The sequence below is a fragment of the Neodiprion pinetum genome, chromosome 2, assembly GCF_021155775.2.
Source record: "Neodiprion pinetum isolate iyNeoPine1 chromosome 2, iyNeoPine1.2, whole genome shotgun sequence".
NCBI lineage: Eukaryota > Metazoa > Arthropoda > Insecta > Hymenoptera > Diprionidae > Neodiprion > Neodiprion pinetum.
Genome location: NC_060233.1, coordinates 20,370,260 through 20,385,789, shown reverse-complemented (window position 1 = coordinate 20,385,789; position 15,530 = coordinate 20,370,260). Strand labels below are relative to the sequence as shown.

The 15,530-nt window shown below is 43.1% G+C and overlaps 1 protein-coding gene across 1 annotated transcript; it reads right to left on the bottom strand.

The window, feature by feature from the left end:
* Positions 1 to 387: 387 nt before the first annotated feature.
* Positions 388 to 1,161, bottom strand: LOC138190369 (uncharacterized). The gene has a single exon (XM_069133151.1). It carries the CDS (start codon positions 1,159 to 1,161, stop codon positions 388 to 390), a length of 774 nt encoding a protein of 257 aa, XP_068989252.1.
* Between the last annotated feature and the right edge of the window lie 14,369 nt (positions 1,162 to 15,530).

The window sequence follows — 15,530 nt, the reverse complement described above, 5'->3', positions numbered from 1 at the left end:
CAAGATCATGCAGTAGGCAGAAGTGTGTGGGGGGATCGCAATGCTCGAGTCGAATTCCAATCGAATGTCCACAGGTCCAGTTTTCAATGTTTCGTTCTGCTTGGAGCGATCGATCGCGAGAAGGGGCGCTTGGTTTATAAATTCACGCTTCGATAACAAAGATTCGGCCTCTTTGTTATAGTAGACGGTTCAAATTAAATATACATGTTGTAGAGAATGGCGTACTGAATATTGGACATGTCAAGATTCATATTTCCGTGGGGATAGCACTGTGAGTTGAGGAAGAGTTTCACATCTCTGATCCGACAATGATCAAATTCGCTGGCATTTTTCAGCGGCTCATTTCTCCGTGCAGTTAAAAATCATAGAACGACATATCTCGGCTCCTCAAGCTACGTCGATATCTTGACTGACCATATATGTATACTGCGTTGTTGATAAGAGCATCGGATAGACGTACGTTTCCCAAGAACGAAAACTCATGGATATGGCCGGATCCTTGGCAATGTAGTTGAGTAGCTGGATTTTCGGTTTATCTGCCAGTTTAATGTAGGGCAACAACCACTCGATTTTATTCAGGGTGGTTTTGAAGTTTTCCGTGATCGAGGCCTTAATCACGGCATTCAAATCAGTGTTGGAACGTGTGAAAATTAACTCATGTTTAGCATTAACAGCAACTTGACAATAAACCTCGGCGAAGCCTAGCACATAATTCAACGGCAGAACAACATCGAAATTTCCAGCGGCATCGGTTAGTTCGTTATCCCTAGTCAACCACACGGTATTCTTCAGACTATATTGCTGGCCTGGACTCAAGGATACGTAACTCTTTATGGCGCTGGTGATGCCAACATTTTTATTCCGATCAATCTCTACACCGTTCACCTCATAGCGAACTTCCTCGAACAAATGACAAACGGCCATATTGACCAACTTTGTAACCCTCACCTCAGCCACACCATCATCCTTTGTGATTTTTGCATGAATGTGTGGAGCGCTTTTACTGGGCAGTAGACACAAGTCTTGATGTTGGACATCAATATGGATTTCATCGCTGTTCTGGAAGGTGGATGATGCGAACGGCAGATGAGCATGAATCTCAGAGTGCGCAATCGATTCGTCGAATACCACAGGTTTCTGTATTCTTATTATTTTTTCCATGGTAACATACACACGTGGGATACTGCGAACACGAATTTTTATTTTCCTAAATCTCCACGTAATCGAAGACCCAGGCTCTGGAGAAACCGAACGTTCAGCGGTGTCAGTCTCGTGGGCGGTGTAAACGTTGTAAGAGGTGTCGGGCGACTGATGATTTGTGCCTATGACGTCTGACTTTCATAACTCTTACCCAACTTTCTCGTCTCAAACACGATCCCTATTATTTCAGTGTTTTTACGTGTGAACGCACAGTAATCGTTTCACCGCTAGAATAATCAGCTCGTCGTCTTGATCAACTATTCTCAGCTGTGAATGCGGTATCGACAGTACGGCGATTGGCAGGTAAATGATGCTGGCAGGCACTTCGACAATCTCATATCCTGATGAAATGGTTGGGAAAAATTCGTGAATCGTGTGAGCTCGACGCTCGTTTATGTACGCCCTAGCGGTTTAGTTACACTCAACGCGTAAAGTATTAACTTTCAGTATGGCCACTGGTAATTCAGATTTATGAGTAACGTCTCGTGCTAGCTCAACCGCTTCAAATTCTCATAATCGGCCGATGGAATCTTTGGGTTCAAAGTCTAACACATGATTGCACGTGACTTCACTGTTAAGCTCGTTGTCGTTAGCTCTCAGACTGAGGGTAATGTCGGAGGGTAGCTCCTCACGCAGAAATTTTTCAATATCCTCAATTTCATAGCTTCCCTTGGATATTGTAATGCTCTCGCTGCTGTTGTCCGCCCGTTTCAGGTAAAATTTATTACACGTTACATAAATATTGGGTTTATGAATCAGATGTGAGGAACTCGACAAGTCCGAGAACATAGTTTTTCTTCGGTGATAACTCGATTGGGAGAAAATAACGAGCCTCCAGGACGGAGGATGTGCCTGACAGTTTGAACGTCAACGATTCCGACATGACTGACGCTTGCTCCTGCGGCACTTGTCTTTTTATAACTGTTTGCTGAGAAATTTGAGACATAGGTGCCCGCAAATCACAATATCATATTCCTAATACCTCTTATGATTGTATTCAACGCCACCAACACCAAGATACCTTATCAGGTCCTTAGGCCGTTTCAAATCACCGAAACTATTGAAATACGCAATATGGCCGCCATTCTACTCGTACACAAACTAATGTGTCCCTGGGCCGTTTTATCGTCAAGATCAGTAATTTTGGATTCTCGCATTTTTGCTTCCGATTTAGGCAAATCATTCCGCATCAACACACTAAGAAAATGCGAAATTTCCACATTCTTAGCATAGTTGTGGGAATCAATGTTGGTGAATGCTCGGTGTGGTAGCTTCATCAGTTTTTCACCAAACGTAAGTACAGGCCCATTTCACTGCGATAGGGTCACAGGTATAATCCCTTGCATAAAGCAATCGCCTCCATTGTTGCATTGTACCATGTGGTCTCGTTCAACCGATGTTTGTTGACACGAGCTTCGTTGATAGCTTCAGCTATACCCGCAGCACCTTCTGCAAGAGCCCCAGTAGCGCTTAGACCGGCCAGAATTGGAATGAGAAACGGCAGGATGCCGCCAATTTTATCAGGCACAGGTTTAACGTGAGGCATACGAACATTCGTCCTAGTCCCACGCGGAGCCGCACAAGCACCCGCCAACGCTGAACCGACGGCTTCATAACCCGGTCGCATGGCGACCTTTGCTGCTGTGATGATGGATTTGAGATTCAATGTTCTCTTTCGCTGTTCACTCTTCCCGCCTGTTCTAGATTTCTTCTTCGCAGCCGCTCCGAGTTTTGACCGTTTCGCAGCTAAGCCCATTCCGAGTTTAGATTTAGCTTTCATGGTGTTGGTGACATTCCAGGCTACAGCCTTTCCACCCACACTAGCGTTCTTGGCTAAGGGGCGATTCCACGCTTTCTCAGCCAGCGCTTTGTCGGCAAGATTTTTCGCTGCGATATCGCGATTCTTTGCGTATGCAATGTTGTGGTCTTTACATGCAGCATCCAGCGGATTGATCCCCGAATCTCCACGAACCAACCTCTTGGCCAATTATGTTCCAGGTCCGCAGTACTGATACCTTGGTACGTGCAATTCAACCGGAAGATGATTGACGATTTTTTTTAACAAACCACCACCGCGTTTCTTCCGTGTGCACGTCCTCATAGTCGGACAACAAGTAACGTGACGTCTATGAAAGAAGAAATTCATATACCGTCATCTTAGTTCTCGTTGTCATGCTAACGAAGCATCATGAGATTTCAAGATCAGCCCGATAAACTACACATCGCGAATTTTGATAAAATGGTTCGGCGCAGGAAGGGGAAGATAGAAAAACGACATGGAAAATTGCTACCAAATACCGTGAGAGCAACTTTTTGCGGGCTATTGAATTGTGGTGAAACTGACGCTCCTCTCACTCATCACGCACGGCAATGGATTGCGATTCGAAAATGTCTACATCTATTCGAAATCTCTCATCCAGCCGAAGTATCAATTTTTGCAAAAGTTACTAGAACCCGTGCAGGGTGTGGGTTATTTCCCGTTTCGTGGAAACGACGAGGTTGTATAACCAGAAGAATCAGGTCTATGTGAAGTGGTTGGGTTTCAATAGTTCGCACAATAGATAGATAAATAAAACAGACATGTAACATAATTCGTATGTATTTTCCGAATTACAAACAAAGATTCAAATAAACAAATATTTCCACACTGATCTCCTTTGTACGTAGATGTGCCATACTCGGTACTATAAAAATGATAATGATAATAATAATAATGATAATAACAATCTGCAATTTGTCAATATGATTATTACAATTTTTATTGTTCGGAAAACTTTCTTCATTTTCGGAAAACTTTTTTTCATTTCCTTGTTACGGGGTAGATTAAGTAGGCTCCGATGAGCGGTAATCGGAGCTTACTCCACGCCCAGCCAAGGTGTTATTTGGCTATTGTAGGGTCCGTTCGGGTCGACTATGCACTCGCGTGCTACTACTCCCAATGCAGGAAGGGAATGGAATAGAAAGGGATCGGTATTAAGGGAGGGTAAACGATTTGAAGTGTATGATTGTTTATTAGTGGTCAATGCAACGGAGTCGGTCAAGGGAAAAAGGGTGTGGTCTTGGTTTAGTGGGATAGGTGTCTTGCTTGAGTGCTGGGATGAATCTGCCTGGTTTTGCCGGATGTAGCAGGCAAGCTAGCCGCGAGTTACAGGAGAACCTGCTGACTCGCGAACGATAAGGGTAGACTACAGAGCGTAAGGTAACTAAGAGCGTAGGAAAGGAATATGAAGTCTGGAGGACGTAACACGCCCCCCCTTGGGGAAGAACATTCGGTGAGGGTACGAAATAGGATGTTCGGAAGGAAGCGGAATGCCATGAAACGTAGTGACTCACTTACAGAATATTACAAAGAAAGGTCTTAAAATCTAGCGCCGAGATATTATTGCGCATTTAAATGGGTTAGTATACATTTAAATAATAAAAAAAAATTTATAAATTACATCTTATCGTACTGAATCACTTACAGAATATTACAAAGAAAAGTCTTAAAATATAGCGTCTAGATGTTAGTGCGCGTTTAAGTGGGTTAGTATACATTTGAATAATAAAAAAAAAAATTTCTAAATGACATCTCATAAATGTGGTGGTATGTATGATACATATTGTGTATGTTATAAACGAAACTTATGCAACGTGCTGATGATTATATTATGGCTGCAGATTATTATGGGCAGAATAAGGCAATGAAAGAATATAATTGCTAATAGCGGAGGGCTTAGCGCCAGACTTCGAGTGGTTCGGAGCTATCGTTGAGGCTTTGCTCGGGGAGCAATTTACGCGGCTTAGGTATGCCTAGTTCCGTCATTTCAATTTCCGATTGGGTCCGGAGCAGCGACGAAGAGCGAGTAGGCAAGTCATCGGGAGATGGTATTATTTCTAGGTGCAGGTGGTGGATGGCATGGCGCGTAGGAATTTGGGGTTTTGTACGACGCGGGCGAGGGATATGTTTAAGGCTGAAAATAATTTGTTCTGGTGATAGAATTTTAGGCTGGACGATACCTTTTTGGGCGAAGGGGATAGCGTCTACTGAACTGGGCAGGTCAAGTTCGTATTCGTTCAAGCGTCGGTTAAGTGTGCCAATTTCAATTTATCGAAGTGGACGATTTTAGTTTTTCGGGGGGTAATCCAAATTTCAGCGTTAATATTGTCAATTATACGTTTAATCGTATACACTCCTTTATAGTGGTCGTCGAATTTGGATCGGGTTTCATTCAGTAGATAGACCTTTTGACCTGCTTCGAAATTTTCGCTGTTGACATTACGGTCGTAATACGTCTTGGAACGATGCTTTGCTTGTTGTAGGTTGGACGCGGCGTGTTTTCGTATGCTGGATAGATTAGCGATTAAGTCTAGAAGGAAGGAATCGTAGAAACGAGTATACGCGCTGGCAGGGTTCGCATCTGTTGGGAGTCTGGCTTTAGAGCCAAAAATTAGTTGGTGGGGGGTGAAGTTAGTACCTTCGTGCTTCGCGGTGTTATAACAAAAAATTGCAAAGCGGATGTAATCGTCCCAGTCTTTACCAGCATCCGTGTAGTGTTCAGTGAGAACAAGGTGACTGCGTTCTAGCGATCCGTTGGACTGTGGGCGGTGAGCTGTGGTTCGTATTTGCTTAATTTTGGAAAGTTTACAAAGTTGTTTGATGACTGTGCTCATAAAATTCTGTCCTTGGTCTGTAAGTATTGCTCAAGGAGCACCGTAACGTGTAATGTATTCTTTGGCGAATGCTGCGCCTATAGCTTTGGCGGTGGCATCAGGTAAAGGGATGGCGTCCAGGAATTTTATCAAATTGCATTGTATCGTCAAAAGATATTTGTTGTTCGATTTAGTAAGGGGTGGAGGTCCAACAATATCCAATGCCACTTTGTCGAATGCATCGGCAGGCGTGTCCGTTATCATCATTGGCAATTTGGTTTTTACTCTGACCAAATTTTTTCTTTGGCAACTCTCGCAAGTTCTTATGGAATCTTGGATTTGTTCTTTCATACGGGGCCAAAAATACTTTTGTCTAATGCGGTTATATATTTTAGTGACACCTTGATGACCGCCGATCAACGATTCGTGGCATTCTCTAATTATTTCTTTTCGTAAACATTCGTCCGGGATGACAGTCGTGTTTCGACAAAGGATGATTTGAATTTCTAAGTCTGCGAAAATATAGGACAGAAGTTTTCGGATAACGTGAGGATCGAGAGCGTCTAAACTGTCATCGGTTATCGGGAGGGCAAGAGACTTTAGGTTTGAATTGGCTAAAGCCGTTTTCAGTTTGGACAATAGCTTGAAGATATCGTATAGATTGCTTTTATCTGAGCCTTTTGTTTTCGATACTAGGGTGAAAATACGTCGACTATTGTGCTTAGATTCAATGATATCAAATTTTCGCGGACGAGGCTTCATTACTATTTTTGGGTCAACCATATTCTCGCCGGCAAGTTGGGCTGGTATACCCTTGATCCAAGCGCAGTCTGTCGATATGAAGTGCGCATAGTTGGTTTTGAGCATCAAAAGTCCATCATTGGTATCTTTGACATTGTCCGATACTGGTATGTCGTCCAAGTTGTCAATAAAATATGCGAAACCGTAAGGGTCATTAATTTGATCATCGTGAGTGTTGAGAGCACTGTCATGGTTGTGGTCAGTAATTTCTATATGGGAGTCGAATTGTTGAGTGCACGTATAGTATTCAGCGTCCGTGAGCAAGTCGGAACTGTCGTCGTTATCAGCGGTGTGCGGGAGGGGCGAGGGGGGAGGGAAACAGGAGTGTAAGGAAGGGTTCGTCGGCCTGGAAGTAGCGGGGGGGTATCTCCTATCGGGACGCGGAGGCCCGACAGGGGAGGGCATGATGACGTCAGTGGGTGGGGGTGGAGGTGGAATCGGACGAGGTGCTGCAGGTTTAGTCGGACGTTCCGATTCCTTTCGCAGATGGCGGCGGGGGGGTAATCCAGATGTGGAAGGGACAGGGTCAGGGGGGTTAGTATAAACGGGTGGGGGTGTAATGCAGGGGCGCGCGGTGGCAGGAAGCGGAAGGTCGAGGCGGCTAACGGTGATTCTTATTTTCGAATTTTTAAAAACGTAATGGATCATTTTGCGTACCGCGCTCCATTCCAATTTGTCGAGTCCACAACCTATCAATGGTATCGAGACGGATGTTACGCCATCTTCTTGCAAGGTTTTCCTAAAGTTAACCAAGGTGTCAAAAAAAACGTGGGGCAAAGGTTTGTCACTGTATTTGGACTTTGTGACTAGGTTATAGATTTTCCGGTTTCCATGTACCACAGAAATAACGTCAGTCACAGTAGGGGTCGAATTCTCCAAGTTGTTCGCGGTTTATGAATTTACGTTCTGTCAGTTCTGACGCGATTCCTTCTGACATTTGGCAGTCAGCTGATATGCAATGAGCCAAGTTATCCTTTTGCTGTAATAGGTCAGCTTTTATTCCTTTGATACGTCTATTACGCATGAGAGGAAAAGTTTCGCTTTCTATGAGGAAATCGCTATAAGAAGGGCCCGGTAAATCGGTGGCTGGAGAAAAGTCATCGGTTCCTGATTCAGTTTCTGGGGTCTGTAAGTCATCCGAGCTAAGGAAAGAATCTGAAAAATAGCTCAGGTATGGTCTTTTATGACGCCCAGGATTTGTTGAAGAATTTGTTTCGCGATGGCGTTTAGGTTGGCGATGTACTGGGATCGGTGCCGGGGCAACGAGGGGGGGTTTGAGCAACGGAGTTTCTTTATCGCTGAGCTCATCGTCGGAGAGGTCAGAGGAATCAGAGGAATCAGAGGAGTATATCATCTAACAGGGTTGTGAGATTTTAGGGTGTTTCAGCGGAGCTGGGTTAGTGGACTCGTCTGTGGTCTGTCGAGGGCGTCTGGGGTACTGATGAGTCTTTTTAATGCGTTTTTTTGGTTTATCGCTAGAGGCTTCAGTCGTTGGACGGGGGCGTTTTGCATCTATGGGAGGAATTTGAGCGGTGTCGGGCGGTGCGTTCCTGGACAGAGCATCAGCGTTGGTATAATATTTTCCGGACTTGTATTTCGTATCGAAGTCGTACTCTGCCAGTTCTAAGCTCCATCGTAATAAACGGGAATTAGGTTTCTCGACGCTTTTTACCCATTTGAGTGGTTCGTGGTCTGTTATTGAAGTGAACTTCTGACCATAGATGTAGGCGCGGAAGTGATTCATACTCCAGTAGGCGGCTAAGAATTCTTTATCAGGTACCGAGTAGTTTAATTCAGCGGGCTCAAGGGCTCGGGATGCGTATGCTACCGGTAGGTCGGCACCGTCTTTATCTTGACTGAGAACTGCACCTATCGCGAATTTTGACGCGTCTGTAGTAAGCGTAAATGGTTTGTTGAAGTCCGGGTGTTGTAGAATTGGTTCTTTGCATAAACAATCGCGTAAGGTTTCAAAGGCAGACTGGTGTTCGGACGTCCAGATGAAAGGGGTATCCTTCTTCGGTAAGGGGGGGGTACACCATGCAAGCAAAAAAAATACTGCAACTTTGCGATTTTTTTTTGAAAAAACGGATTTATTTATGAACATGCGGTCTTGAATACATTAATATATAAGTCTTTGAGAACTTTGAAAAATTTTTTTATTGTCGAAAAATTTCAAAATGGCGTCCCGACAGTTGGATCCCCAAAGCCGCTCGGAAAAATGGGGTGCGAGATTTGGTGGAGTCGTGGATAGTCCTAGAACACACAAATTACAAGAAATTAGTTGTATATTATGTTTTTTTGTCCACTACGTACCACTTTTTTGATATCTAGTCTCAAAAATTTTTTATGATTGTTTAAGTGACGATTTTTTTTTTTTTTTCAATTTTTCGACCACGTTTTTGCGACTTCAAACGGTCAAAAAAAATTTTTCAGACTAGATATCAAAAAAGTGGTACGTAGTGGACAAGAAAACATAATATACAACTAATTTTTTGTAATTTGTGTGTTCTAGGACTATCCACGACTCCACCAAATCTCGCACCCCATTTTTCCGAGCGGCTTTGGGGATCCAACTGTCACGACGCCATTTTGAAATTTTTCGACAATAAAAAATTTTTTTAAAGTTCTCAAAGACTTATATATTAATGTATTCAAGACCGCATGTTCATAAATAAATCCGTTTTTTCAAAAAAAAATCGCAAAGTTGCAGTATTTTTTTTTGCTTGCATGGTGTACCCCCCCCCTTCAATTGTTGAGGCATTTAGCAATTTTTCCAAAATTTGGAACAAATCTTCGGTAATAACCTAAAAGGTTAAGGAACTGTCTAACATTTTTGGGACTTTTGGGGACAGGATACTCTTTTACAGCTATCAATTCACCAGGGTCAGGTTTTACTCCTGACTTAGTTATGAGGTGTCTGAGGTAAACGACTTTCTTGCGCAAGAATTCGCACTTGTCTGGCTGTAGAGTTAAACCAGCAGCGGTTAGTCGCTTCATTAATTTCCGAAATTTAATTTCATGTTCTTGCAAGTTTCGAGCGTAAATAACTATGTCATCTAAAAATACGAACATCTCGTTGCCTTGTAGGCCTAGAAGGACTTGGTCCATGAGCCTTTGAAACGTGGCGGCTGCGTTCTTTAGTCCGAAGGGCATACGAGAGAATTCATAATGGCCTCTAGGTGTCGAAAATGCAGTTTTCGTGCTGTGATCCGGATGCATGGGAATTTGGTGGAATCCGGAAGCAAGGTCGAATGTGGAAAAGTATTCAGCTGAGCCAAGCTGGTCAAGGATTTCCGTGATATCGGGCATGGGGTATGCGTCGCCGACTGTTTTTTCGTTAAGTTTTCTGTAGTCGATTACCATACGCCATCGTTTATTGCCGTCACTATCCGGTTTTTTTGGGTCGATTCACACCGGGGAATTATACGGAGATGAGGAATGTTTAATAAGATTTTGTTTGAGTAGTTTATCAACTTGGGATTCGATTTCGTCTTTGTGAATTTTGGGAAAACGGTATTGTTTGGTATGAATAGGCGTATTGTCCGTCGTGGGGATAGTGTGATGAGATAAATTGGTGTGGCCTAATTTATCACCTGGGGGATAAAAGAGATGGTTGAATTCTGTTACGAGGTAAAATATAGATTGTTTTTCGGTCTCATTCAAATGATCAAGATGTACGCTGCTCTTTAGGACGTCCAATTTTTCTGACCTACTGTCAGTCAAGAGCACTGTTGCGGCACCGGGACAGGGTGTACTGTCGTCAGGGATAGGAGGATCGGATTGCAGTTGCGCGAGGTCAGTGGACTGGATGGGGCAGGAGGGGGTATTATTAGTCGGTCGCGATGTACGCTTGGCGGCAGAAAGAATTAATGAGTTGCTGAGGAGAGGACCTGGGTGCGAAACGAAGGTTTTGGCGCGGGCATCGCTGTGGTGGTTACTCGATGCAGTGGGCGTAGCGTTGGGCATGACTGTACTCAGTGGCTCGTCGAACTCGTCCAGGGTTACTGTTGGGGGACTTATCTCTACGGCAGATTCGTTACAATTGAACGCGTACGAGTAAGCGATGCCGTTCTGGTTTTCAACTAACGCTTCACCACATAGAACATCGTTGCCTAAATCGATGCGTTTAAGGTAACCTACTTTAGTGTCTGGGTTCGCAACTCTTAGTGGGATGGCTTTCACGGTACGGGCCTGTATTGTAATTACGCGCGTTTTTTCGGGCGCGGACGAGGGTTCATCGAATTTATCAAAGTGGATTGGCAATGAGGATCCAAGCATCACCGAGTTCGAGTTGAAAGAAATAGTTGCTTTCTCTTTTCGTAAGAAGGGCTGGCCTGAGATGCCGTCGTGCGGAATCGGAAACGAGTCAGGGACCAAGTGAAAGGTATGGGATTTATTATTAAAACGTATTTCCGTTTTTGCGATAGTTTGCGTCTTTTTGTCGGTTATACCAGTCAGCGTCAAACGTTCGTCGGTTGTTCGTCGTACGAGTGGCCTAACGGAACTTTCTTTGACCAAGTTGACGTCTGCACCGGTGTCAATAATAAATGTAGATATTTTTATTAGCTCGGGGGTGTCGATCGAAATTAGTGGAGGGTCAGCTGAAGCTGTTATGAGGACATGACTTGAAGATCGGAACGCTAGTTGTTTGCATTGCTCGCGGGCGCGTTCTTTCAGCGGGCGATGTTTCCGTTTAAATGTTTATTTGAGCCTGCATTGCCTTGGTTATTACGCGAATAGGATCTACATCGGACTACTGTGTGGCCTCTGCGATTACAATTGTCGCAGTATAGTTCTTGATTTCTGTTGGTCCTGTTGCATTCATCGTGGAAGTGGCCCATTCTGCGACATTTAGTACAATATCTTTTACTCTGCAAACGGTGACATTCCGTGATGGAGTGACCCTGGTGGTTACAAAATTAACAAGTGCTGGGCAGAGCATTAACGTGGTCAGCAGAACTTGTGTTCGGATGGAGCGCTTGGGCGTAGGTTCCGGGTTCGGTACGAGGCGCTGGTTGATAAACGTAACCACGTGTGGGCAATGACATCAGGGGGGGGATAGAGGAGGCCACGGTGGGCACCTGAGTCGGTGGAGCAGTATGGGGGGGGTAACGGCAGACACATGGGTGTAGAGGGGGTAAAATAATGTGCAGAGAATTATATCTGACGGTTAATCAGCTCGGCTTCTTCACCTTCGGCGATGCTGACGGCAGTTTCGAAGGTTGGTAATGGTCTGATAGTAGCGATTCTCCACTTCAATTCTGGCCGAAGCCCTCTAATAAACGATCTAGAGGTATCCTTCTTTAGATCGTTCAGTCGAAGCGTTGCTAAGTCTGGTGGGTGTTTGGCTATGATCGCTGTGCTTATTTCTTTTGATATTGCTCTTATTCTGCACGAGTAATCTATAATGCGCTCATATGGTTGTTGTGTATTCTATCTGATTGAGCAGATAACTGGCGTATGGGGATATCCGGGCGGTATGCTCGGCTCAGGGCAGTCATGAGGTCCTCGACGTCATTACAGTTAATGCCTATTAAATATTGGGAAGCGGGGCCTGTAACCTTTGATTGCGCAAATTTGGCGAAGGTCATTTTATCCGAAGCTTTTATAAGAGTCTCTACGTGACGTAATTGTTCTACAAATGAGTCAAAGGGCATGTTGTGGCCGTCAAAAAGGGGGATTGTCGGCAAGACATCTTTTACTGACCAAAAGTTTGAACCGGTTTCGTTAATTGGTGCCATGTCAATTTAAGCAGGGTATTGCAAGTATAGGAATAAAAATATCAACTTAGCACTAAGACTTAGAATAGACATACAGGGCGAAGGAGAACGCAAAAACAGAGAACAGCATGGTTGTAGGCAGCTGGACGCAGGCGAAACTTGAAGAGGCGATACACGTCATGCGTCGGCACGAGGAGGGTATAGATGAGGTACTCCGTGGCGTGTTGATAAATAAGTGTGGTAATCCAGGTCTTAGGGCGATGCCACTTTCGAGTCCAGATTCTCTTCTTAACAGGGTTGCAGGAGTCCGAATGAGCGGGAAGGGTCCATTCGATATTTGTCGGTTCGAAAGGTGATGTGTTCAGATGCGGTGTGCGGCTTAACTTGGCTATCGCACTAAATTTCCACTCGCTACACAGTTATTCGACGTCGTATCAATCGATGAATTTCAATAGTACCAAGATGTGACGGAGTTATTGAAATTAGGGACTCTTTGCAGAGCCTGTGTCCGTGGCGAGTTGAATAGGTTCTGCATGCCTGTCACAGTACCTTGTGGGCCGGAGTTTGTTCGTAACACGGCTATCACTGATTGATACGGCGTTAGAAATTTTGAGCACTGAACACTTTCGTAAAAAACATGCAGCACTGCACTGACGGGTAGGTCGACGGGCAAAACCGCTGCCACCAAAATGTTACGGGGTAGGTTGCGTAGGCTCCGATGAGCGGTAATCGGAGCTTACTCCACGCCCAGCCAAGGTGTTATTTGGCTATTGTAGGGTCCGTTCACGTCGACTATGCACTCGCGTGCTACTACTCCTAATGCAGGAAGGGAATGGAATAGAAAGGGATCGATATTAAGGGAAGGTAAACGATTTAAAGTGTATGATTGTTTATTAGTGGTCAATGCAACGGAGTCGGTCAAGGGAAAAAGGGTATGGTCTTGGTTTAGAGGGATAGGTGTCTTGCTTGAGTGCTGGGATGGATCTGCCTGGTTTTGCCGGATGTAGCAGGCAAGCTAGCCGCGAGTTACAGGAGAACCTGCTGACTCGCGATCGATAAGGGTAGACTACAGAGCGTAAGGTAAATAAGAGCGTGGGAAAGGAATATGAAGTCTGGAGGACGTAACATCCTGAAAACTTTTTTTACGTGTCAATCAGATGGGAAAAAAGTTTTCGGAAAACATCTTTTCATTTTCCGAAAACTTCTTTTCGTTTTCTGAAAACTTCTCCCGTGGTAAACCGAAGGAAATGAATAATTTCTTAATATATCAATAATAAATAGATGAATAAAATGTTAAGTATATGAATTTACAATTTCAAATCCAGTCAATATTGTTTCCGCCAGATGGCGGATCGCCCGAGACGTCGAATGCAAATATTTACAGTAATTCCATGTCTACAGTTTTATTCTATAGCTATTGGGGGGCTGGGACAAACATCCAAGGTAGGGTGTCGGTCTGTCCAGGTATCAATTGCCGCTTGTCATCGTGCAAACTCGGAGCCAATTTTTTTTTCTTAAGATCCTGCTCACTTCATGTTTTTTACTTCGTAATAAACACTAGGGGAGGGTCAACTCTTAGTAAGCCATCAGACAGCGCTGATAATCATCAAACGTGATTATATTTATTGAAGGATTCTTGACATCCTTAGCACGCTTACTCACTTTTTCCCCATCCTCGCTTATCGTAGTCAATGTGTACAGCTTTGCTCGCAGTCCCACAAACTCTGTCATAATTTCACCATTATATTCATCCTTCATTAGCCCTAGTCGTTTCTTGTTTTTGAGCGGAATGCCATACACATTGTCGGGCGGATAGTCAGAGGTGTCAAACATTGTATCCACATCACGTTTGATGATATCATAGATGTTCAATACGTTGAATTGATAAATAAGGCTGTCTGTGTCGGTATACAACAATTTGGCCTCGCTGTTCGAAAAGTTGGATTTCACATAATAATAGAGGAAATAGTGAAAAATGATTTTTGACAGATGTAGAATCGATGCACCGAAGTAAATAGGTTTACCCATACGGCACGAAATATGTCAGAAATATTTCCGAAATGTTACAACATTTCAGATTCATTACATAATTTTAGGAATATTTCTGGAATGTTTCTGAAATATGTCAATTGCAATATAACATTCCCAATATTTCGGAAACCTTTCAGAAATATTTCAAATGCAATATAACATTTTAGATATTATAAATATATTTCAGAAATATTTCAAATGCAATATAACATTTTTGATATTATAAATATATTTCAGAAATATTTCAAATGCAATATAACATTTTCGATATTATAAATATATTTCAGAAATATTTCAAATGCAATATAACATTTTCGATATTATGAATATATTTCAGAAATATTTCAAATGTAATATAACATTTTCGATATTATAAATATACTTCAGAAATATTTCAAATGCAATATAACATCACCGGTACCTTCGAAACGTTTCAGAAATATTTCAAATGCAATATAACATTTTCGATATTATAAATATATTTCAGAAATATTTCAAATGCAATATAACATCACCGGTACCTTCGAAACGTTTCAGAAATATTTCCGTTTATGTGTGTATACATAAGTATTTTTCATAAAATTTGTCATTTTTCAAATTTTCCATAATGGACACGTGCATAAAATTTTTCAATACTTATACCTTTCATAAAGTTATGGATCTTTAATAATTATATGCATACTGAGCTACGGCCAGTCAAAAAGACCGAAGTGAAGACTTTTTGACTGAATACGAATTGGGCGTTATAATTCTCATTTGTCTTGTTGAATCTACCAATTTTCTCGAACAATATCTCTTAAGGGACAACACCACTGTGACGGCTTCAAAAAATCGATTTTTTGAAAACCATCTAGAAAAATCTAGATTATGTTTATTAAAATTACCGTCGTACTTATATTAATTCAAATTAACGCGCCTTATTTATTCGCGTTTTATCCGCGAGAAAGCGCTGAAAAACCCTATAAAAATATGGCATCACGTCGCATACTCGAGCGCGAGTGCTCGAGCGTTGCGCGCCAATTTTTCGCGCATCACCGTCGCGCAGCGTCGTGCACTCTTCCATCCTTTATTCTCGAGCTTTCTTGTTTTTCCGCACCGCGTTTCACAGGTCGTTAGATACCACGGATCTCTTTATAAAATTACAGG

What these genes read in the sequence shown, in the direction of transcription:
- LOC138190369 (XM_069133151.1), bottom strand. Translation starts at nt 1,161, where the DNA reads ATGGAAAAAATAATAAGAATACAGAAACCTGTGGTATTCGACGAATCG.